The sequence below is a fragment of the Heterodontus francisci genome, chromosome 18, assembly GCF_036365525.1.
Source record: "Heterodontus francisci isolate sHetFra1 chromosome 18, sHetFra1.hap1, whole genome shotgun sequence".
Taxonomy (NCBI): Eukaryota; Metazoa; Chordata; class Chondrichthyes; order Heterodontiformes; family Heterodontidae; genus Heterodontus; species Heterodontus francisci.
Genome location: NC_090388.1, coordinates 60,626,708 through 60,653,301, shown reverse-complemented (window position 1 = coordinate 60,653,301; position 26,594 = coordinate 60,626,708). Strand labels below are relative to the sequence as shown.

The 26,594-nt window shown below is 41.0% G+C and overlaps 1 protein-coding gene across 7 annotated transcripts in view; it reads left to right on the top strand.

The window, feature by feature from the left end:
- The window catches only part of nup50 (nucleoporin 50), a 71,492-nt gene that overhangs the window by 32,613 nt on the left and 12,285 nt on the right, over positions 1–26,594 (top strand). For all 7 annotated transcript variants that reach the window (XM_068050830.1, XM_068050831.1, XM_068050836.1 and 4 more), the window contains 3 exons: positions 815–1,004; positions 3,606–4,235; positions 21,738–21,819. In XM_068050830.1, coding sequence (XP_067906931.1) covers positions 815–1,004; positions 3,606–4,235; positions 21,738–21,819 — 902 coding nt within the window. The remainder of the gene's footprint in view (positions 1–814; positions 1,005–3,605; positions 4,236–21,737; positions 21,820–26,594) is intronic.

Genomic DNA, 26,594 nt, shown 5'->3' with positions numbered 1-26,594 from the left:
CTTGCCTCAAATCCAGTGCCCTCTTCTTGCTCATGATGGGTGGGTGGGGGAACTAACTCCAACTTCCTTTCCTGTATCCAGTAGAATGTAACTGCTGCTGTTGTGAAAAGCTTCTTGATTCTGTCTTTGCCTTCAACCCACAGTTGCTTAAGATCTTGCTTCCTGTTATTTGCCCAGCACTGTTCCAACAACCACCTTCAGCTTTGCAACCTGGCTCATGCCCATTTGCCCTTCAACTAATAGACTTTGCATCTCTCCACTCCACAAATGGTGGCAGACCCTCCAGTCGTCATTATTTTGTGGAAAACTCTCACTAAACTACCCCACTTTTCTGCTTCTCTTCCTGCCTTTTAAAAGTCTACTGAAAATCCAAGCTTTCAGCATATGTTGGGGTTATCTCTAACTTGTCTGCTACTGCTTGGCAACTGTTTTTCTCATGAGCCAATTTGTACATTCAAGCACTATGTCAACCAACAAAATTTACATTTATAGAGTATCAGTTGTGTGATATGTAAAGGTTTGCTAAACATTTGTACAATTTTAGAACCCCTCTCCATTATTACATTAATACATCTGAATTTTTCATAATTAATTGGCTGCACGCTTCAAGAGCCCATTCTAAAAGTTTTGCTTAAATGTAACTGGAAAAAACAAATGAAAGCGGTTCTGTGGTTCACTAGTATTTTAATTTTGACTAACAGCAGTGGGTGGCTTTTCACGTCTTTCTGGAGTTTTTGGAGCTTTAATAAAAGTTATTGGTGAATCTTGTTGTTTTAAATAGCATACTAACCTTTTTGCTTTTAAAATGTGCCAGTCTGATGGTGGGGGTGGAGTTTTCAAAGGATTCTCTGGTCTGTCTTCATCAACTGGAAATACTGGGTTTGGAGGATTTGGAAACGGTTCTGGTTTCAAGCCTTTGCAGGGGTTATCCAATGGAAATAATGCATCCACCTCCTCTTCGACATCGGCCCTTAGTTGTGCTACTGATGTAAATGTTACAGTTGGTAAGTAGTCAAATACCTTAACTGCTGAGTCCATTTCTTTTTAACAAAGATATATTCCAGATGTAGTGTTTCTCTCCCCCTGTGTTCACATAGAGATCTTTACACTCTTCACCTTATATCTGGGTTAGGTTGAAAAGTTGAGCAATATATGGTGCCCAGGTGTTGCATCATTTGCATTTGTGAATTTTTATACTTAAAAGTCTTAATCAATGCATTTTGAGCAAATTGCTTTCTGACTATAATATCTGCAATAAATATATGCATAGAAATTACCATAAGGTAACAGGCCATTTGGTCCAATCCGTTCATGTCGGCAGGTAGCCTCCATGCAAGCAAATTGTTTGTTTAAGACATGGGAACAGGGTGCCTAAACATATCTTTTCAAGACTTTTTCCTTCATCCATTATCCAATCTAATTTTGAATGTTAACTAGTTTCTGCCTCACTTACTAACCCTGGAAGTGAATTCTACATCATTACAACTCTGTGCCAAGAGAAACAGGAAATAGGAGCAGGAGTAGGCCACTCAGGCTGTTGAGCCTCCTCCACCATTTAAACAGATCATGGCTGATCATCTACCTCTATGTAATTTTTCCCCATTATCCACATATCCTTTGATGTCATTATATCCAGAAATCGATCGATTTTTGTCTTGAACATGCTCGATTGAGCTTCCACAGCCCTCTGAGGTAGAGAATTCTACAGATTCATCACCCTCTGAGTAAAGAAATTCCTCCTAACCTCAGTCTTAAATGGCCTACCCCTTATTCTGCGACTCTGTCCCCTGGTTCTAGACTCACCAGCCAGAGGAAACATCCTATCCACATCTACCCTGTCACGCCCTGTAAGTTTCAATGAGATCACCTCCCATGCTTGGAAACTCGAGAGACTACATGTCCAGTTTCTGCAATCTCTCCTCATAAGACAATCCCACCATCTCAGGAATAGTCTGGTGCACTTCCATTGTACTCCCTCTATGGCAAGTATATCCTGCCTTCGATAAGGAGAGCAAAACTGTACCCAGTACTCCAGGTGCACCAAGGCTTTATACAATTGCAGCAAGACATCTTTACTCCTGTACTCAAATCCCCTTGCAATGAAGGCCAACATCTTGCTGTATCTGCATACTAACTTTTAGTGACTCATGAATAAGGACACCCAGGTCCCTTTGGACATCAACACTTCCCAACCTCTCACCATTTAAGAAATACTCTGCCTCTCTGTTTTTGTTTTCTACCAAAGTGGATCACTTCACACTTATTCACATTATATTCCATCTGCCATGTTCATGCCCACTCACTTAGCTTGTCGAAATCCCCTTGAAGCCTCCTTGCATCTTCCTCACAAAGCATATTCCCACCTAGTTTTGTGTCATCAGCAAATTTGGAAATATCACAATTGGTCCCCATATCCAAATCATTTATATAGATTGTGAACAGCTGTACTCGACTAGTAACAGCCTGCCATCCTGAGAATGACTAGTTTATTCCTAAAGATTCTCTGTTCTGTATCTCTTAAATGTAATATGGTATCTATGCCCCCTTTAGGGTTTATAATTACTGGAAACTGTCTGCTTCCAGCTACTCTGTCTAATTCTTTTGTAATTTTAAACACTTCTATCACCTGGTATTCTACATTGTTCCAGTGAAAGGCACTATTTTTAAGTTTTCATATTTGTATTTTCTCATATCAGACAGCATCCTAGTGAATCTGCATTGTACTCGACTTTAAAGTATCTATCCTTCCTGTAGGCTGGAGCCTAATACTGCACACAGTACACTGAGGTCTTGTTCTGGTTTTATTACGACTCACCTTCATTACCTCTTGGAGTTTATTTCTATACCTTCTGAAAGAAAACCTAGAATTCTATTAGCTTTTTTTAAAAAAACGCCTTAACAAACTGAGGTGCTGTCTCTTTTTTTTAATGTTATATGAACTTCCAAGTGCCTCTGCTTTTACTTGGACTAAGCCTCTAATTACTGCTGTTTATTTTTATGGAATACATCACCTCACATAGGAAATAGGAGATACTGGTGTTGAATTCAAGTCACTTTTTAGCCAATTTTCCCCCCTAGTTTCCCTATCAAGTCTGAAACTGTACTTCCCATTTTCTTATACAAATTTTGACACTATTCTAGGCCTATATCGAAATCATTGATATATGTAGTACACGGAAGTGATCTCGGAACCAAAAAGTGGCCCCTTTGGGCTTGGCTTTATAAATGATTAAATTCTTTGTATATTGTCTCTTGAGGCATTTCTTTGCTTAAGTGCAATGAGACTATGAATGCTGACGTATGCTGAAATTGGCTGCTTAAAATAGTTTAACACTAGATGAAACTTTTCATTGTTACATTAGCATGTGTTTTGAAGGTGGGGAATCCAAAAACACAATAGATCTGGTGTTTGTGAGGACCTTTGCACTTATTAAACAAGTAGATTGTGACTGTATATTTTGCACATAATAGGTGTGTGCCATTTTATATCTTTTTAAATGGGCTCCTGCTATGTGGAAGTCCTGATCTCTGATGACTGAGCTCAGAACAATTTAATAGATTTTGTTCCCCTAAATCTAATTAAATATATAACTTCCATTTCATAGGTTCTTTTCTGTCTAATGGTCCTCCATCAAGCCCCTTGGCGAAAGGTGAAATGGGTGCAAAAACAAATGGTGTTAATGAAATTAATGCTCGGAGTAAAATGGGCTGCAACGAGTACAACAAACAACTAGCAGCACTGAATTGTTCGGTCCGAGACTGGATCACCAAACATGTCAACGAGAACCCACTCTGTGATTTGACCCCAATCTTCAGAGACTACGAGAAGCATTTGACGAGCATTGAGCAGAAATATGGTAGCAGCTCTGATAGTGGTTCAGAGAGTGATACAAGCAGCAAGAGGTCAGGAATGCAATCTGTTAACACATTTGGTGTTTCCAAAACATCACAGGGTAAAACCCCACCATCTTTATTCTCATCTGTCAAAAGCAAGGATGTAATTCCACTCACTTCAGAAGTAAAACCTGGGACTACCTTGGGAAATAGTGGGAACATCAGCTTCCTCTTTGGGAAAACAGCAGAAAACCCTTCTTTAGCTGGTTTTTCTTTCAGTAGTGGTACTTCAGGCTCATTATTTGGAAAAGATCTGAACCAAGAGAAGACTGCTGCTTCAACATTTTCCTTCACAGCATCTGTAGGAAAACCAGAAGAAATAAAAGGCAGTGAGCATAAAGGTATGGATACTGTATAACTACTTTAAATAATAGACATGGTTTGTTAAATGCAAGTTCAATGGTCCTAAAGTTGAGGTATTAGCGCAATTTTCACTGTGCTGTATCAACCATAATCGAGGAGACTCTCTCACTTCCCTTGTCATCCCATCAATAATGCAAAGTGATGGATTTAGAGTTTCCAAATTTTGATCTTGCATGTAGTTGGATCAATACAGTGAGCATAAGAATGAATACAAGTAGAGTACTGAATTTCGTGGCCTTTGAGTGATGTGTGTTGAGACAGGAGTTTAGTATTGAGGATTAGTGCAATGAGTGTACATCTCTCAGGAGCCTTTGGCCCACCAAAATTCTGATGGATAATTGGGAAAGCAGATAATTTTCATACAATTAATGCAGTTCCACTGTCCCAGAAAGGTATAATAATTCATCATTTCATCTGTTGCCCTTGCTTCAGGCATTGTGCAGAACGCAACATTGTGAATATGTATTTTAGCCTGTTCCTGTTATTACACAGTTTCAATTTCCCTCATTTGTTATAGGGACAAGGTCGCTGCAAATTTTAATTTAAAAGATTCTCTGAGCCCATAATTTTCTGTCAAATAAGACAAAATGCAGATACAATATGGACTAGTATATAAAATGAGAAATTTCATGTAATTGGGGCTGATTGTAGGACCAGTAGCTTTTTTGTGAAATTTTCATGGTACGTGTTTTTATTCCCTGTGTGCACATAGCTGATTCTTGCAGCTAACTAAGCTTTCCTTTTTAAATTTGCTGGGGACTCCATCCTACTGTCCACCAGACAGGCTTACAGATCACCTTCAAGGCCAGTTTCTCGAGCACCAGCTAATCTTGCTGATAGGAGTTTGTCCTGTTCAAGCATGGAGAGCGCTCTCAATTGATGGGACCTGTGCCAGCCAGCAGAATCAGCTGATGCTTGGACAGCTAATCTGTCCACACTCCTGGCTGACTAAGGTTCTGGCCAAGAGTGGTGTCAGCTGCTGCCCCTTGCATTGAAAAGTGGTAAAAATCACTGAACTAACAGTAAAGATGGAATTGTGTGTAAGAATTCAGGGATGGACACCCTTCAAAAATGGGATAGGGTCAACTTGTATGAGTTGCTCTTGACTTCGTACTTTATTTAATACTGCTGCCCAAAATGGGTTTAGTCGTGACCAGCTTCATATACAAATTTATGAAGGTTGAATTTGAGCTGGTTGGCAAACTAATTTAAATAGGCCACCACCATCTGTGGGTATAATTTCAAAGTGAAAGCAGAAAAAGCGATTTGAAAAATAAAATTGACACAGGAGTAATTTAAAACATGATGTGTGGCAAGAGTAGCATGCTTGAGAGGGAAGGGTGACTGTGGGCCTATGGTTCCCAAATCATCCTCTACTGAGATTTTCCTTATGTAATTTCTAGGTCTGTTAGAGACATATTACTAACTTCATTATCACTTATTATGCAACTACCTATTATTCAACTACCAGATGGTCGAAAGTAGATTAATTTTTTTTTTGGCTTTTACTTCTAAGCTGTCGATGGAATATTTTCAGTTCTGTTGCAGGTACTACTAGATAAGAAAATTTGCAGTATTGCAGTATCATTTATGTAATTGGTAACTTGTTGATGTTTGAAGGGCTGATTTTTTGCTTTTGAACTATCTAAAATTGCTGAATTCTGAATATTAATCAGGCACCAGGATGTTTTTATTAAATTAAAATGGGATCCACCACATATTGCTGGAGTTGAGCCAGGCCCTGATCAATGCCATCAATAAATACATAGTGAGCATTGGCACTTGGTGACTATTGTCATATGCTGATTTTGCATGGTACACCTGATATCCCTGTGCAATTTAGGTAAAATGTGTGCTGAAGCTGTAGTTTTTCACACCACATAGCAACAGTATTTGCTCAGTGGTACATCCCACTATGTCGTTTCTTACCCTTTCATGAAAATGGTTTATTTTTCTGAGTTTACCTTTGAAACTGACATTTAATTTTTCTTCGTTATTTGAACTGTTGACTGGCTTCTTAATAGTAATTTAGTTTTACTGTGTCAGCCAGCTTCGCCTGGTGACTGCATTGGTCATAAGTCTAAAAACTAAAAAAAAAATCTTGTCAACCACAGTTGATGGGGCAGGTTTTACTGGTGTGTTTACACCAGGTATCACTGGTAAAATCTCTAAAGTTCAAATTTAGTTGGAAAGCTAAATAGAGGTGTACGAGTCTGAAAAGGCCCATACTATTGGTATGAGGCCATTGCAACGATGTCTGCTTCCAACTAAATTAGGAGCTTCAAGCACTCCATTGGTACAGTAATGATTTATCGTTTTTGACACAAAAAAAAGCTTAAATTGCCTCTGGAGTAAAAGTAGCCTGTCAGATCTGTCTCACTTGTTCCAAATTTTGCAGGACGACGTTTGACTGCAAGAGGATGCACAATGACATGTTCATTGTTTCCACCCTGCACCAGGTTGCCACCAATTCATTGATTGTCATTTAACCCACTATTGGAACTCTTGCTATTCTGGCGGAGGCAGTTGAGCACCACTGATTTTTCTAGCACATGAACGAGGAATTGGGTTCGGGGTATGTTCCAGTCAGTATCCTGGTGACAAATAAGAACAAACAAACAAAAGTTTTCAGTTAATCTCTCTTTTGCATTCAGGAGTAACTCCTCTGCCGATTATCATAGAAAGGATCCCCTTCATAGTTTGGTTAGTCTCAGGGTGCATATTTCAAATTGTTGCAACATTTTCTATGTCTGGGTCTTTTTTCTTCCATGAACACCAGAGAGGTGAAGACCGTTTGTTTTCATGAAGGTTAGACACTGTGCCAAATGACCTTCCATGTTTTAACCTTTTTTGTAGAAGTGCTGTTCAGAGCCTTCATAAAATTCTAGCATTAGCATTAAGGAGTTGTGCTACTTAATTTTTTTATTCATTCATGGGATGTGGGCGTCACTGGCTATGCCAGCATTTATTGCCCATCCCTAATTGCCCTTGATAGATTGACTTAATGGAGACCTTCTTATTCATTCTACAGATCCGTGCCGAAGCAACATCAGCTCTTTTGTGGCCTCAATTGAGAAAGCATGTTTGTCGTTCCAGCCCTATACAGTTCTTAACACTGTGTATGGGACTGATGAGTAACCTTAACCATGCAGCATCAACTAATTTGTTGGTTTTGGCATGATTGCGCTTTCATCTGAGTCAGAAGGTTGTGGGTTCAAGCCCCACTCTCAAAGCTGATGTATAATCTAGGATGATGGTTGGCTGCAGGACCTTATCAGTCAAGGATACCCAAGAACATTAAGAAATAAAAACAGGAGTAGGCCATACAACCCTTCAAGCCTACTCTGTTATTCAATGAGATCATGACTGATCATCTACTTCAATGCCATTTTCCTGCACTATCCCTGTACCCTTGATGTTTTTCTTTCTTTCTTTTGGGCCTCCTTATCTCGAGAGACAATGGATACGCGCCTGGAGGCGGTCAGTGGTTTGTGAAGCAGCGCCTGGAGTGGCTATAAAGGCCAATTCTGGAGTGACAGGCTCTTCCACAGGTGCTGCAGAGAAATTTGTTTGTTGGGGCTGTTGCACAGTTGGCTCTCCCCTTGCGCCTCTGTCTTTTTTCCTGCCAACTACTTGATGTTTTTAATATGTAGAAATCTATCGATCTCAGTCTTGAACATACTCAATGACTGATCCTCCACAGCCCTCTGGGGTAGAGAATTCCAAAGATTCGCCACCCTCTGAGTGGAGAAATTCCTCCTCATCTCAGTCCTAAATGGCCTGTCCCTTATTCTGAGACCCTCTGTCCCTTGGTTCTGGACTCCTCAGCCAGGGGAAACATGCTTCCTCCATCTACCCTGTCGAGCCCTGTAAGAATTTTGTATGTTTAAATGAGATCACATCTTATTATTCTTAACTCCAGAGAATAAAGACCCAGTCTATTTAATCTTTCCTCCATGGGACAATCCCTCCACCCCAGGAATTCGTTTGATGAGCCATCGTTGCACTCCCTCTATGGCAAGTATACCTTTCCTTGGGTACGGAGACCAAAACTGCACATAGGTGCAGTCTCACCAAGGCTGTATAATTGCAGTAAGGTATCTTTGCTCCTATATTCAAATCCTCTTGTAATGAAGACCAGCATACCATTTTCCACCTTAATTTCTTGCTGTACTGCATGTTAGCTTTCAGTGACTCAAGAACAAGGACATCCAAGTCCTTTTTTGAAGTTCAACACTTCCCAGCCCCCCTCCATTTAAGAAGTACTCTGTATTTCTGATTTTCCTACCAAAGTGGATAACCTCACATTTCTCCACATTGTATTCTATCTGCCAAATTTGTGCCCACTCACTTAGCCTCTCCAGATCCCCTTGAAAGATCTTTATAAGCCCCTCACAACTCACACTTCCACCTAGTGTTGTCATCTGCAAACTTGGAAATATAGCATTTAATCCCTACATCCAAATCATTTGATATAGATTGTGAATAGCTGGGGCCCAAGCACTGATCCTTGTGGTACCCTACTAGTCACAGCCTGCCAATCCAAAAATGACCCATTTATTCCTACTCTTTTCTGTCCGTTAACCAGTTCTCAATGCATGCCAGTATATTCTCCCCCCCCCCCCCCCCCCCCAGTCCCATGTGCTCTAATTTTGTTTACCAACCTCTTGTGTGGAACCTTATCAAAAGCTTTCTGAAAATCTAAATATACCACATCCACTGGTTCTCCTTGGCTTTCTGCTAGTTACATCCTTTCAAAGAAAGGTTTGTTAACCATGATTTCCCTTTCATGTATCCAAGTGTCCTGTTATGACCTCCTTTATTATAGATTTTAGAAGTTTCCATATGACAAACTAACAGGTCTGTAGTTCCCTGTTTTCTCTCCTCTCTTAAATAGTGGGGTTACAGTTGCCACCTTCCAGTCTGTAGGAGCCAGTCCAGCGTCTATAGAATTTTGAAAGATGACCACCAATACATCTTCTATCTCTGCAGCCACCTCTTTCAACACTCTGGAATGTAGATCATCAGGTCCAGGGAATTTATCTACGGTCCCATTAATTTCTCTAGTACTCTTTCTGACTAATAATGTCTTGCAGTTCCTCATTTACACTAGTCCCTTGATTCTCCATTATTTCTGGGAAGTTTTTAGTAGTTTCCTCCATGAAGATAGACACAGATTTCTTAAGAGAAAATCATGTTTAACTAATTTGCTGTAGTCTTGAGGCGGTAATCGAGAGGGTTGATGAGGGCAATGCTGTTGATGTGATGTACATGGACTTTCAAAAGGTGTTTGATACAGTGCCACATAACAGACTTGTGAGCAAACGTGTAGCTCATGGAATAAAAGGGATGGTAGCAACATGGATACAAAATTGGTTGAGTGACAGGAAACAAAGAGTAGTGGTTAATGGATGTTTTTCCAGGCTGGAGGAAGGTTTGTAGTGGAGTTCCCCAGGGATCAGTGTTGGGACCCTTGCTTTTCCTGATTTATATTAACGGCCTAGACCTTGGTGTACAGGGCATAATTTCAAAGTTTGCAGATGATGCAAAACTTGGAAGCGTTGTGAACTGTAAGGAGGATAGTGTAGAACTTCAAAAGGACATAGACAAGTTGGTGGAATGGGCAGACAGGTGGCAGATGAAGTTCAGTGCAGAGAAATGTGAAGCAATTGATTTTGGTAGGAAGAACCTGGAGAGACAATATAAAATAAAGGGTACAATTCTAAAGGGGATGCAGGAGACGAGGGAGGGACCTGGATGTATATGTGCATAAATCATTGAAGGTGGCAGGACAGGTTGAGAGCGCGTTTAATAAAGCATACAATATCCTGGGCATTATTAATAGGGGCATAGAGTACAAGAGCAAGGAAGTTATGTTGAATTTGTATAAGACACTAGTTAAGCCTCAGCTGGAGTATTGCGTCCAGTTCTGGGCGCTGCACTTCAGGAAAGACGTGAGGGCATTGGAGAGATTTCAGAAAAGATTCACGAGAATGGTTCCAGGGATGAGGAATTTCAATAATGAAGAAGTTAGAACAGTTTTTCTTGGAGAAGAGAAGGCTGAGAGGTGATTTTGAAAGAAGTATTCAAAATCATGAGTCTGGACAGATTAAATAGAGAGAAAGGATCTCGTGAAAGGATCGAGAACAAGTGGGCACAGATTTAAAGGATTTGGTGAGAGAAGCAAAAGTGACATGAGGAAAAAATTTTCACGCAGTGAGTGGTTAAGGTCTGGAATGTGCTACCTGAGAAAGTGGTGGAGGCAGGTTCAATTGAAGCATTCAAAAGGGAATTAGACAGTGATATGAAAAGGAAGAGTGTGCAGGGTTATGGGGAGAAGGTGGGCAATGAAACTGAGGGAGTTGCTCTTTCAGAGAACCAGTGTGGACACAATAGGCCGAATGGCCTCCTTCTGCACTGTAATGCTTGTGATTCTGTGACACAAAGACCAGAATTTTACCCCCCCCCTTCCCAAAAGAGGGGGAAGGGTTGGGGGGCGTGCCAAAATGGAGTGGGAGGCTTGGGGTCCCTTCCTGATCCACTCCCGCCTCCGCTGTCACTTTAAGGTGGGCGGTGGCAACGAAAAACTGCCCATCTGCCTCAGTCCAATCAAAGCCCTTAAGTGGCCACTTATGGGCCTTTTGCCACCACCACGAGGATTGTATCCGTGGCCGGTCGGGTGACCCAGGCCCAAGAGAAGCCGTCTGACAAAAGCAGGCGGCTCCCTGATGGCCTGGCCGGGTGGGGGGGTGCCACCCCTGTTGCCCCAGCCACCCCCAGCACCTAACACACCCCATCCTCTCCAATCAACCACCCTTGCCTCGCTGGGACCCGACCGATCACCCCTGGCAAGACACCAAAAACTTACCTTAGTTCTGGGCTCCACATCATCGTTGTGATGGCTGAGTTGCAGTCCCAGCAGTGGCCACCGCTCCCAGTGACGCACTGGGACAGAGCTGCCGGTCCTGTAATTGGCTGACAGCTCCATTAGGTAGGACTTCCTGCCTCAATGATGTGGAAGTCCTATCTCAGACCAGTTAAAGGCTTGGGGACCGCAAAATGCGGATTGCACCCCAGGCCAGGCGGAGGCGGGTTCGCCACTGACTTTTCAGTCGGTGGATGGCTCCTGTCCACCAAGGGTAAATTTCCAGCCAAAGGGTTTAGTTTCTCTGCCATTTTCTTGTTCCTCTTTTATAAATTCTCCTGACTCTACTTATAATAATACCTGTTGGGATACCTGTTATTTTTTTGGTTGATTCCCTGCAAGCTGCAGTTTACCTCAATCATCTGAGGGACCCTGTAACTTGTGGATATGATGCTGACAAAGGATGGTGGTGAAGTTTTTACTTGAACAAATTTCTTTGCATCAGATACAGTTCCTAATGGTATTTCATAGTTGTTAATGAGTTGGGTACAGTCCCATCTTGGACATTAATAAGCTGAATGAATCCTTCAAAAAGGGAAAGATCATACAATACTGTCTTGTTGCTCGGGTGCTATACTGGACCTTGGCTAGTTACGATAGACTTCAAGGATGCATGTTTTGGCATTACTGTTTGATTATAATATGGGTATTTTGGATTACATTTTTGGAATTATACCTGCCAGCACAGCATTTCTTCAATCTCTGGAGTTCATGAAATAAACGTGGTTATCATGGGCCAAGTCAGGTTGAGGTGCTTGAATCACTAACAAGAGCTTTTGTCAAAAAACTACTAGGATAGCCATTGATCGAGTAATCACTACATTCCAGGAGCTCGGCTTCATTGTCATATAGGCAAGGTATCTTCTAGAAGTAAAATGTGACATTTTGTAGATGTTCTGGACAAACTTGGAAAAAGATGTCTTACCCAACTTAGTTCTTCAGAGATGGGTGTGTGTGCAAGAGCAGTCAAAGATAGTGAAATAAAATTACCTGCATGTTCTGTAATGGCTGTAGCCATTTTTGTCATCCCAAAGGGCTTGGAGTTTCAGGAGATGTCTATAGTTGAACCTATTCGCCCTGTAGATCATTGTTATGCCAACCAGTAGACATAGGCCAGATTTCAATTTTGGGACTGAGGTTGTGGTGCCAGGAATTCAGAGTAGTCCAGAGGTCTGCTGAAGCTTCACTTTCCCAACTGATGTTGATAATGCTGTTTTCACATACAGGTGGGGACTCTATTCAGGGAAGCAAAAGTTCATGAACTGGTGAATAACAGTGGAGTTTCCCTTTCATATCAACTAGTTCAAGCTTTCAACTCTACAGTTGGCCTTTAGACATATTGAAACTATCTTGTGTAGGGCAAGACATCATGCTTTTTGGACAGACAACATAGTAAGTGTCCAGTACATAAACATTTTGGGGTGTTCTCTATTTTTCTTCTTGTCTCTCCCCCCACCGCACCACTTTTCAGGACTGAGTGGTGCTTGCCCATTAGTACACATACTTGACTCAACATCTGACTGGCATTTGATTCGTCCTTAATCACTTGGCAATTACCAGTGCAAAGATATTTTGCATGTATCTAACTGAAGTTTTTTTTTTTGCCATTGTTCTGTCAGGTCCCTTGCTGTTGAGGACGATCTGCTAGGCATTGTGTAAATCACTCACTGCCATTGAATTAATTTCTTCCACTTTGCATTCATTCAAGACATTAGATATCCTTGGGTATTCATTCTGTTTTTGAAATTTTTTCACCACATCTTGCCTGTCATCAGATTAGTTTTTGATGTAAAAACAAAAAATGCCAGCAACACTCAGGTCGGGCAGCATCGATAGAGAGAGAGACAGAGTTGATATTTTTGCCTCATGTTTGTTAGAACATATGTTTTTTGATGAAGGCAATGTGGGATTTTCATCCTAGGTGACAACTCTTTGTCTCAAATTAAGATTTAAACCTAGCCTCTATCAGCTGCTATATTTGTCTTTGGAAATTAATAGCAATTGTCATTAAAATCTCCTGTTCTGGCTTTTATAGAAGAATGCACTCTTGGTTTCAACTTACCAGTTGAAGTCAAGGCATTGGTCTTCAATCATCTTAATTTGTTCTTGCATTCTGTCCAGTTTTGTAGGCACGGATAATTGTGTCATTGGTAGATTGATCTGACCACTGGGGTCTCTGGCCTTCTGCAAAGACCTTCCTCCTTGTCTGTCATTCAAATCTACTGCATGAATCTCTAATGTTGTTTGGGCGATGCCAGTGAAGCAAGATTATATAACTTTACAGTGCCATCTTCATTTTTTTAAAATATGAATTCTCCAAACGTTGGCCTCTCAACTGCCTTGAAAATCTTGTTGGGAATCTTCCCACTGTCTTGGCTCACTCTTTAGATAAAACTGAACTGTTCCACTATATTTAGCCCTTGTATGTTGACAGAGTCACCATCATATGGCACAGTGCCAGCTGATGTTGGACTGAGAGACATTAAAGGATTCTGGCTTAATTCCAGTAGTGTCTGGAGGATGCATCCTTCAAGAATGACTTTCACCCTAAAAGATAGATCATTTTCTATTATACTTAGATTTCTCCAATTGAAGGATCTTTGTGCCAAGCAAAGAAATAGTGACTTTCCTGCTACCCTCAACTTCCTCCAGATAAAGCTTTTTTTGAGCTATTCCCCCTCCCCGCCCCCCCCCCCACTCTTGCTTTTGTCACCCCATTTAAAAGTTTTTTTTTTCTTGGATACAGTTTCACAAGTACTCAACTGGCCACTTACAAGCTTGGTTACAGAGTGTTCACAGGTTTGACAACAGCTGAACCCAACTACACATTCAAGTCAGGAGCAACAGGCCTCACCATTTTATTTCTCTTCACTAGCTTTGGGTACTAACTCCTTACTTTGAGGGTCTACTTGTCTGTCTTGCACCATTGTCACTTAGGGAATTTTTAATTTTAGTCTGCCCTCCACCCTGTCTGAGTCCTCCCTGGCTGTGCACCCTTTTTCCCTGGCGCTGCACTTCCTTAAAAACTGATGGGTCATATTAGATTTCTTGTAGTCAACCTTCGTAATGATTCCCCTTTAAGTGCCTAGTGAAAACATAGTTTTAAGTCTGGTTTTGTAGAGTGTAATTTATAGTGTAGTTAAGAGCAGCAAATTGTTGATTTCTGGTTATCATACTTTATATTTGTGGAAAAAAAGCATCTGCTCTTTCATTCATTTCTCTGGAAGCTATCCTGAAACTGGCTAACTTGTTTCTTTGGCGCCACTTCAAGTTGTAACAAAAAAACTCAGTAAATTCAAGGGTCACTGACTATTCACTTTTTTTGTTCAGTTAAATGTTCTAAATAATCCATCAAGATCACTTTGAGATTTTGAAATCTGGATTTTTTTTTATTCATTCATGGGATGTGGGCATCACTGGCAAGGCCAGCATTTATTGCCCTAACCTAATTGAAGGTGGTGCTGAGCTGCCACCTTGAGCTGCTGCAGTCCATGTGTAGATACAAGCACAGTGCTGTTAGGAAGTTCCAGGATTTGGACCCAGTGCTGATGGAGGAACAGTAATATATTTCCAAGTCAGGATAGCATTTGTTTTAGGCTTTATAAGTTGTGGGTTTGGAAGGTGTTGTTGAAGAAGCCTTGGCAAGTTGCTGCTGTGTATCTTGTGGGTCTTTCTGGAGCTGCGGTACACTGGCGTTGGAAGGAGTGAATGTTCTTTTTGTTCTGGATGTTGTTGAGCTGCACTCATCCAGGCAAGAGAGTATTCCATCATTTTCCTGATGTGTGTTTTGTACATGGTGGAAAGGCTTTGGGGAGTCAGGAGGTGAGTTACTTGCCACAGAATACCCAGACTCTGATTTGCTTGTAACTGGGCCAGCCACATAAATACTATGGCTAAGTTTCTTGTCAATGGTGACCTCCAGGATGTTGATGGTGGAGGATTCCGTGCTGGTAATCCCATGGTATGAGGTGTTGTTGAAGATGGTGATTATCTGGCACTTGTGTGGTGTGAACGTTATTTGCCGCTCTGCAGCAAGGATGTTGTCTAGGCTTTGCTGCGTGTGGGCACGGACTGCTTCATTATTTAGGGAGTTGCGAATGGAACTGAACACTGTAATCATTAGTGATTATCCCCACTTCTGACCTTATGATGGAGGGAACATCATTGAAGCAGATGAGGATGGTTGGGCCTAGGGCATTGCCCTGCGAAACGCCTGCAGTGTTGTCCTGGGGCTGAGATAATTGAGCTCCAAGTACCACAGCCATCTTCCTTTGTGCCAGATATGACTCCAGCCAGTGGAGTTTTTTCTCCGATTCCCATTAACCATAATTTTACTAGGGCTCATTGCCGCATTCAGTCAAATGCTGCACTGATGTCAAAGGCAGTCTCTGTCCCCATACCTCTTGAATTCAGCTCTTTTGTCCATGTTTGGACCAAGGCTAATGAATTCGGGAGCTGAGTGGCTCTGGTGGAACCCAAACACTGCATCGGTGTGCAGGTTATTTATGAGTAAGTGCTGCTTTCCATCACCTTTACTGATTGAGAGTAGACTGATGGGGCAGTAATTGGCCTAATTGAATTTGTCCTGCTTTTTGTGCCATTATATCACTTCCTAAAGAGGTGTTAGTATCATGGACAAAGTTCTTGTAAGCAGATGCCTTTTATTTTCTGCTTCAGTTATGTTCAGGTGTTTGATAGATAACAGGCAAGTTTCAGAATTCTTTCATATATTTCACAATTTTTGTGTCCAACACAAGGCTTCACTATCAAAAGACAGAACCAAAGATTTTGAAAATGTGTCCAGTGGTCTGTCTACTTTCGTAATGGAAGATATGTAAGGTCTTTTAGACACAATTTGGGAGAAGAACTGATGCACCCTGATATATGAATTAACCAGGTGCAAAGAAGCATAAACAAATGTACACTGAATGTGTGATAGTTACAACCATAAATATAAAATGAAACTTTGTTAAATGTATTGAACACTGTGTTTAATCTATCCCACAGCTTAATTAAACATCAATGGATTTCATAGAAGCTTGACACCATGACCTACAGAATGTGCTCCACACTAATTCTTTTCCGGTCAAACATACTAGTGTGACTAAACACAGCAAGATATTAAATTAAATTTCAAAAGACCCTCTGAGGTACTAGACTCCTAACTAAGGAAATGCAGAGTGGATAACAAGCTGTCCACAGAACAAAAACACAGTAGGGGGTTAAAGGTAGAGATTCAAATGAGCAAAAATATGGTAAGTGGAGTTTCACAAGAATCTCTGCTAGGACCACTGTTCACCTGCATAAACTATTTGAATTTGAGAATCAAAAATACAATGTTAGTATTTGTGGACAACACCAAATTGGGGCACAAAGTGCAGCAAAACATTAATAAACTTGCAGAACAGGCATGTAATTGGCAAAATAACTTTAATATAGATAAGTGTCAGGTGGTACATTTTGATAGAATACGGAGGCTGCGTTCTTCAAAAGTGTCCAATAGGCTAGAGGAGTGGAGAATCTGGAGATACAGTTGCACAAATCACTGAAAGTAGCAACACAGGTTAATAGCCCATAAAGAAGCAAACAAAGTGCTAGGGTTCATATCTAGAAGGATAAAATTGAAAAACAGTTAGGCTAAGATTGTATAGAACCTTAGACCACACTTGGAATACCGTCTACAGCTCTGATTTCCATATTATTTATTATTTATTATTATTAAACTAGTTTAGAGGCATTGGGGAAGGTGCAATAAAGGATATACTCAAAATGTACCAGAACTGAGAAGTTATATCTATCAGAAAAGATCGAACAGGCTGGAATTCTTCTCTCTGGAAGAGAGACTAAGGGGTGACTTGATAGAGGTCTTCAAGATCATGGAATGGTTCAGTGGGGTAGACATAGAGACAATATTTGCACTTGCAGGGAGTCCAGAACTAGGGTCCATAAATAGAAATTAGTCACTAATAAATCCAGTAGGGAATTCAGGGTGGTTAGAATGTGGAATACACTTCCATAAGGAATAGTTGAGGCGAATAACATAGATGAATTTAAGGAGGAAGTTAGATGGGCAGGTGAGGGAGAAAGGAATAGAAAAATTAAGTTCATGGGTTTAAATGAAGAGTGAACGGAGGCTTATGTGGAGCATAAACACCAGCGTAGGCCTGTGGGCCAAATGGCCTCTATCTGTGCTGTCGGTTCTGTGGTACTCTGGTGTATTTGGCATTGGAAGAATTCAGCTTTGCTGTATATTTCTAAAAGACCAATGTTGAAGCTATCATAGTATCACAATACAGCAAAAGTATCAGTGTAGAATGTTTCTAAAAGTATCAGGTACTGCAGTGAGTTTTGGTCATACATTCTTGGTAGATTATAAATTGGGAACCCCAAAGACACATTGTACAGCGAGCTCGCCACTGGTATCAGACCCACCGGCCGTCCATGTCTCCGTTATAAAGACGTCTGCAAACGCGACATGAAATCGTGTGACATTGATCACAAGTCGTGGGAGTCAGTTGCCAGCATTCGCCAGAGCTGGCGGGCAGCCATAAAGACAGGGCTAAATTGTGGCGAGTCGAAGAGACTTAGTAGTTGGCAGGAAAAAAGACAGAGGCGCAAGGGGAGAGCCAACTGTGCAACAGCCCCAACAAACAAATTTCTCTGCAGCACCTGTGGAAGAGCCTGTCACTCCAGAATTGGCCTTTATAGCCACTCCAGGCGCTGCTTCACAAACCACTGACCACCTCCAGGCGCGTATCCATTGTCTCTCGAGATAAGGAGGCCCAAAAGAACAAAAGATAAATTGGGGATGTAATTTACCTCTCAAGTACTTCCTGCAAATGATCAGGCATTGTATTTATTGTACTTGTTAGCCCTTTTAATTGTATTGCTTTTTTTAAAAAGTTGTTCAAGTGTGAATGTCAAATTTGAATGAGTTTATTTTTAGTGCAGTGAAGATTGTGGTATGCAGCCCTTGTTGATTAACAAACTGTTGATCAGCTCTTCTCGGGAGCAATGAAATAAGGTTGGGACTGTTTTTGTTCTTAAAAAGGTGTTTCTGAAGCAACAGCAGATCCCTGAATGCAATGTATAATCTTGAAAACTTGAAATTACACTGAAGTTGTGAATTGCTACAGGACAGTATTGCACTTTAGTGAAGTTTGCACTGTACTAATTTCCATTCCATTCTAAGTGATCAGTACATTACCTGTTTAAATTGTCCTGATAGACTGCAGATTGATCTATTTTTATCCAATATGAGCCATGGAATTAACAAATTCAGTACTTCTGATTTACTATGATCTCCTGTCATTGCTATAGATTTATACACAATTTTGCTGTTGGCTCTGATCTGTTTTTGACCAATCTTGCTTCTTCACGGAAAAGATAAGTAAACACTGATGATCAGTGTAGCTATGCAGTGTACTGCAGTTGATTTATAGAATTGTTTGTTTATAGCATTTGTTATTGTGAATCCAATAAGGATAACCTGGTCTGTATTTCTAAGGTGGAAGCTTGTGCTTGATTAGATTAGATTAGATTAGATTAGAGATACAGCACTGAAACAGGCCCTTCGGCCCACCGAGTCTGTGCCGAACATCAACCACCCATTTTATACTAATCCTACACTAATCCCATATTCCCAACAAACATCCCCACCTGTCCCTATATTTCCCTACCACCTACCTATACTAGTGACAATTTATAATGGCCAATTTACCTATCAACCTGCAAGTCTTTTGGCTTGTGGGAGGAAACCGGAGCACCCGGAGAAAACCCACGCAGACACAGGGAGAACTTGCAAACTCCACACAGGCAGTACCCGGAATCGAACCCAGGTCCCTGGAGCTGTGAGGCTGCGGTGCTAACCACTGCGCCACTGTGCAGTTCTTGCCACGTTTCATTCTAGTAAATCTTTTTCTGCACCTTCTTCCTTTCTATAATATGGAGACCAGAACTGTATGAACAACTTTTCGGTAAAGGGATGAATGCGCATTTTTAGAAATAATAGTTGAAATTACAGTTGTATTATTAGATGAGAGGACACTAACTGGCTTACTGTATCGCCATTTTTATGTTAATGTATAAAAGGTGACCCGAATGTTAGCTTTGTTTTAAATCAGGTTTATCTTTGTAGCTAAATTTGTAATCTTGTATTATGCTATTTTGTGTTGAATATGTAAATTCAAACTCAGATGCCCAAATCCTGCCTATCCTTGCAATTCCACTGAATATCTAAAACAGTTTCTGTTTCTGCCACAGCACAAACAACTTGAACCAAAGTCACAAATGACATTCTGAGATTGTAGTCTGATACATTATCTCTCTGTGATCCCTCTGCAGCCTTTTATACATCATCTATGTAACCGGGGGTTGCTCACTTATTTTCACTCTTACCTATCCGATTGCAGATAGAGCATCTCCAGTAATGGTTTCTGTTCCTTCCCTGCATTATTGCCACTGAAGTAGCAAAAAAATCTATCCTTATCTACATCCAGCACTTTGGCATACATGGAGTTAGCTTTCACATGACATAACCTCCAGCTCTATTCCTCCACCTATTTCAATACCTCTGCTATAAGGCTGCTTGTCTAATAACCTGTCTTAGACGAGCTGCAGTTTCCTCCAAACTTTGGGAAGGCTTTGGCTCTCTGCCACAAATTCATCACCAATTGCATTTTCCCTGTCCATAATCTCAATCTGAACCAATCTGTTTTCAATCTTCTGATCGACCCTGAATTAACCTTCAAGTACATATCTTCTCCATCACAAAGACTACTACTTCTGTAACATCACGCTGCATTTTCTGCTAAAACCCTCATCCATGCCTTTTATTACTTCCAAACTCCACTGTTCGATTGTTCTCTTGGCTGATATTCCATCTGTCAGCTCATCCAAAAATCTGCTACCTTTATTCATCCAGCCCCAAGTCCCACTCACTCAACACATTTGTGTTCTGACTTGCATTTGGCTTCCAATACCTCACTTAAAGTTCTCATCCTCTGTTTTTATGACCTTGCCCCTCCCAGTTTCCATAATCTCCTCCAATCCTGTGGCCCTGATCCCAGAAGTATCTTTTTGTTTGGCTCTGGCCTCATGCCTTCTCCATTCTCTTTTGGCTCACTGCTGCTGGCCATAATTTTTACCCATCTTGATCCCATGCTCTAGAATTCCATCCCTAACCCTCTCCACATACCCCTCCTTTTAAGGCACTCTTTAAAAATCCAGACCTTTTGACCAAGCTTTTGATCACCCCCTCCTAATAACTTAGAATGTTACAATTGTGAAGTACAGAAGCTAGTCATTTGGCCAGTTGAGTCTGCGCCAGCTCTGTCAGAAAGCAATCCCACTCTCCCCATATTCCTGCATTTTTTTTTCTCCAAATATTTACCCAATTCCCTCTTGAAGGCTACTGTTTAAACCTATTTCCACCACCCTATCGGGCAGTGTATTCCAAATCCTAAGCACTCATGGAAAAAACTTTTTCTTCCTGTCATCTCTGGTTCTTCCAATCAACTGAAATCTGACCTCTGGTCATGGACCCATCAACCTTTGGGAACAATTTCTCTTCACTCTTAAAACTCTTCATGATTTTGAACATCTCTCTCTATTAAATTTCCTCCTGAGGAGAACAACCCCAGCTTTTCCAGTCTATTATCAAAACTGTACTCCCTCATCCCTAGAACCATTCTAATAAATTTCATCTGTATCCTCTCCAAAGCCTTCACATCCTTCCTAAAGTGTGGTGCCCATAATTGGACACAATACTCTAGCTGGGACTGAACCAGTATTGTTTGAAGGTTTAGCATAAATTTGTGGTTGTGCTTTCTGCCTCAGAACCTTACATGCTTTCTTAACTGCTTTGAAGGTGGCAGGACAGATTAACAAAGATTTGTGCAAAAACACTCCCAGGTGGCCCTGTTCTCGCGCCCCCTTTAAAATTTTGCCAGTTACCTTTCATTGTCTATTCTTCCTACCAAAATGTGTCGCCTCCAATTTCTAGGTTAGATTTCATCTTGTTTGCTCACTCCACCAGCCTATCTTCTTGTTTGTCTCTGCATCTGCAAAGTAACTTGGATTATTTTTTTGCATCAAAAATAAACGCAAGTTGTTGATGTGGAAACCTTCCAGATTAAGGCATACAGATCTTTCTAGGGTTGGGCCATGAATGCTGGCCATGCCACTGATGCATCATCCTCTGAATGAATTTAGAAAAATAATTGTTGCGTTATAATAGCCTTAATAGAGAGAGCCCACATGTGGAACACATTATTCTTGAAGTTGTTGCGATTTACTTTCCAAAGATAATCTTGAATCTAAAAGGTGGAGAGAATGCATTTGGACTTTTTAATCGTGCCATTTATTAACCATGCAGCAAAACTGAGTTCTAAAACCATTAATAGTGTGATGAAGTAGCCCAATGATTGTGCATTTATCATAGAAATCTTACAGCACAGAAGCAGGCCATTTGATCCATTGTGTCAGTCCACTTTTAACATTCATTTTGTTCCATCACCTTCACATTCTAAGCTCTTGCTGCTTTTTCCAATTGTAGATGAAAAAGATGAAGAGAATGAAGAGCCTCCCAAGCCTGTTGTGAATGAAGTCATAGAGGATGATGCAGTCTTTTCCAAGAAGTATGTAATTGTATTCAGAAGCAAGTATTATTCAAATGGAGTTCCAAAAAAACTTAATTGTTTTGCCACTGACGCCTGCTTCAACCATATATCATACTAAGTAAATAAGTAATTTTCCAGGTTTTAATTACCTTCTGGAGATTCACTTTTTTTCATTGATTGATTCAGGCTCCAAATATATAAGTCAAAATGGCCTTCATTCCCCAGAGAAAAAGCACAAAAGACATTGCCTTTCGAATACATTTGCACCCCTATACAGTCAAGCAATCTCTATCCGGTATATATATAATCTTACTGCTCTAATTTTCTTTCTATACATAGAAATGCATAAATGTCACAGGACAAAAATGGACCTTTTGGTCATATCTGAGAATCATTGAAATTTGCAGCATGGAAGGAGGCTATTCAGCCCATCCTGTCCGCACCAGCTGTCCAGTAGCCGTCCAGCCTACTCCCACTTTCCAGCTCTTGGTCCATAGCCTTGTCGGTTATGGCACTTCAAATGCATATCCAAGCACCTTGTTATGAGTTTCTGTCTCTACCACCCTTTTCAGGCAGTGTTCCAGATAAACATCACCCTCTGAGTGAAAAGATTGCCCCTCAGATTCCCTCTAAGCCTCCTACTTCTTAGCTTAAATCAGTGTTCCTGATTATTGACCTCTCAACCAAGGAGAATAGAGCTGTCCTAACCACTCTATCTAGACCCCACATAATTTTATACATTTCAATTGGGTCTCCCCTCAGCCGCCTCTGCTCCAAAGAAAACAACCCTAGCCTATCTGATTCCTCATAACTAAAATTCTGCAGTCCAGGCAACATCCTCGCAAATCTCCTCTGTACCCTCTCTCATGCAATCACATCTTTCTTATAGTGCCGTGACCAGAACTGCAGTCCTCCAGCTGTGGCCTAACTAGTGTTTTATATAGTTCCAGCATAACTTCCCCGCTTTTGCATTCTGTGCCTCAGCTAATAAAGGCAAGAGTCCCGTATGCCTTCTTGGCCATCTTATCTACCTCACTAGCCACCTTCAGGGATCTGTGGATATGCACTCTGTTCCTTTTACACTTCTCTGTATCCTACCATTTATTGTGTATTCCCTTGCCTTGTTAGTCTTCCCCAAATGTATTACCTGACATTTCTCAGGATTGAACTCCATTTGCCACTGTTGTATCCACCTGACTCGTCCATTCATATCCTCCTGCAGTCTACAGCAATCTTCATTATTCACCACACAGCAAATTTTTGTATTTTCTGCAAACTTCTTAATCGTTCCCCTAAAGTCAAGTCCAGATCATTGATGTATATACCACAAAAAGCAAGGGACCTAGTACTGAGCCCTGCGGAACCCCACTGCAAACAACCTTCCAGTCACAAACGGCCATCAACCGTTACCTTTTGCTTCCTGCCTCTGAGCCAATTTTGGATGCAGCTTGACGCTTTGCCTTGGATCCCATGGGCTTTTACTTTCATGCCATGTATGACCTTATCAAAAACCTTGCTAAAACTGTCAAATGTGCTATCTTCATCAATCCTCCTTGTTGCCTCCTCAAAACAAAAATTCAATCACGTTAGTCAGAGACTGTTTTCCCGTAATAAATCCATGCTGACTGTCTTTGATTATTCAGAGTCTTTCTAAATGAAGATTTATCCTGTCCCTCCTCAATTTTTTTCCAATAATTTTCTCATCAGCGAGGTTAGACTGACTGGCCTCTAATTACTCTGTGTATCCCTTTCTTTTCAAATAACACTACAACTTTAGCTGCTCTGCAGTCCGCTGGTACAATACCTGAGCCAGAGCAGATCGGAAATTGATGGTCAGAGCCTTTGCTATTTCTTCAGTGGCTTCCTTTAACAGTTTACCGTACAGTTTGTCGGGGCCTGGGGATTTATTTACTTTCAAAGATGTTAAACCCCTTAATACTTCCCCTCTTACTGTTAACTTCATAATATTTCACACTTCTTTTCCCTGATTGCAATGTCTGTATCATCCCTCTCTTTTGTGTGATGGCTAGACTGATCACCATTACTCCAGTTGTGGTCTAACCAGGGCTTTGTATAGCTGAGGCATGATACTTGCCCCTTGTCTTCTGTTCCTCTAGATATAAAAGCATTTCTATTGGCCTTTGTGATTTATTTTTCTGTGCCTTGTTCATGACATTTTAATGATCCATGTATCTGGGCCTCCAATGTTTCTAGATTTTCAGCATTTAGGAAGCACCCTGTCTATCCTTTTTTAGGTCCAAAGTGGATGACCTCACATTTGCCAACTTGCACTCCAGTTCAATGATTGAGCCTGGGAGATTTGAGATAGAGACATCTGTTGCTGTCTCGCTGTCCATAAATTCCCACATAGTGCAGTCCAAATACACAGTGTGTTTTGCCATATTTTAATCTAGATTATATTATTTGATTCTAATTTTTAGTTTGAGAGTTTTTGTTCTACACGCTTAATTGGCACTAAGCACTAAAAGCTGGGAAAAATTTTTAACTCTATCTAAACTTATCAGAATTAAGCTTAAGACTTGTCCACTGATCTGGGGGGGAAAAAACTCAGTCACCAGCTCGGCAATTAGTTCCTTCCCTTCTGCTGATCTCGCTTTGGATTTTTTGTTTACCCCTCTTCCTGCCAAGAACACAAGAAATAGGAGCAGGAGTAGACCATATGGCCTATCGAGGCTTCTCCGCCATTTAAAACAATTATGGCTGATCTTGGGATTCAACTCCACTTTCCTGCCCGCTCACCAACCCCTTGATTCCCTGAGACCAAAAAACTGTCTATCCCAGCCTTAAATGTATTCAACAACGGGGCAGAGAATTCCAAAGATTCACAACCCTTTCTCCTCATCTCAGTCCTAAAGGATCGGCCCCTTATCCTAAGACTGTGCTCCTGTGTTATAGATTCCCCAACCAGTGGAAATAATCTGTCTACCCTATCCAGCCCCTTTAGAATCTTATGTTTCAATGAGATGACCCCTCATTCTTCTAAACTCGAGGGAATACAGGCCCAATCTACTTAGCCTCTCATTATAGGACAGCCCCCTCATCCCAGGGACCAATCTGGTGAACCTTCGCTGCACTGCCTCCAATGCAAGTATATCCATTCTTAAATGTGAAGACCAAAATTGCACACAGTATTCCAGATGTGGTCTCACCAAAACCCTGTACAAGACATCCTTATTCCTGTACTCCAATCTCCAATATATGCCAACATGCCATTTGCCTTCCCAATTAAGTGCTTATTGTACCTCCCTGTTAACTTTCTGTGCTCCTTGGACAAGCCCACCCAAGTCTCTTTGAACATCGACATTTACAAATTGCACAGCTTTTTTAAAAAAAAAAAAATAATTCTGCTTTTCTATTATGACCAAAGTGCATCACTTCACGCTTCCCTACGTTATACTCCATCTGCCATCTTGTTACCCACTCACGTAACTTGTCTATGTCTCTTTGCAGCCTCTGTGTCCTCCCCACAGCTTACCTTTGCATCTACCTTTGTATCATCAGCAAACTTAGATACATTACTCTCTGTCTCTTCATCTAAGTTATTAATATAGATTGTAAACAGCTGAGGCCCCAGCACTGATCCTTGCAGCGCTCCACTAGTCACTGCCTGCCAACTTAAAAATGTTCCATTTATGTCCACTTGTTGCTTCCTGTCTGTTAACCAACCCTCTATCCATGCTAATATATTACCCCCAACACCATGAGCCCTTATCTTGCCTATTAACCTTTTGTGTGGCACCTTTATCTAGGTATACTGCATCTACTGGTTCCCCTTTATCTACCCTACTAATTACATCCTCAAAAAGCTCTAATAAATTTGTCAAACAGGATTTCCCTTTAGTAAAACCATGTCGACTTGTTCTAATCATACTGTGCTTTTCTAAGTGCATTGTTGAGACTTCCTTAATAATAGATCGCAGCATTTTCCCAATGACTGTTAGGCTAACTGGCCTAGTAGTTCCCTGTTTTCTCTCTCCCTCCTTTCTTGAAAAGCGGTGTAACATTTGCCAACTTCTAATCTGATGGGATCATTCCCGAATCTAAGGAATTTTGGAAAATCATAGCTAGCACATCCACTATCTCTGCAACTATCTCTTTCAGGACCCTAGGATGTAGGCCATCAGATCCTGTAGATTTGTCACATTTTAGTCCCTTAAGTTTCTCCAATACTTTTTTTCTTTGCTGATATGAATTTCTTTAATCTCCTCACTCTCTCTTTAGCCCCTAGGTTACTGTCTATTTCTGGTATGGAACTTGTGTCCTCTACTGTGAAGACCGACACAAAATATTTGTTCAATGCCTCTGCCATTTTCTCATCCCCTATGATAGTTTCTCCTTTCTCTGCCTCCAAGGGAACCAATGATTACTTGAGCTACTCTCTTCCTTTTGATATACCTATAAAAGCTCTTACAATCTGTTTTTGTGTTATGGCTAGTTAACTCTCATTCTATTTTTTCCTTTTATCAATTTTTTGCTTGTGCTCCCTTACCTCCAGGCTCTCCAGTTGAGGCTTACTCTCAGGGACTCTTCTGATGCACTGCTGCTCCACTGCCAAACACTCTCGGGTCTGCACTCCCATATCACTGGACTCTCTAATTCTTTCTCAGAAACTGACATCTGAAAGGCTGAGATACTGTGACTTCTCTCTCAATTTCCCCACAGGCTTGCTCTCGCTGACTCTGCCGCTGCTTTTACCTTTTGGCCTCCTGCACTGTTTCCCTTCAGGCTCTCTCTCCTTGCATATTCTGAGAATAATTTTTTAAAATACAGCT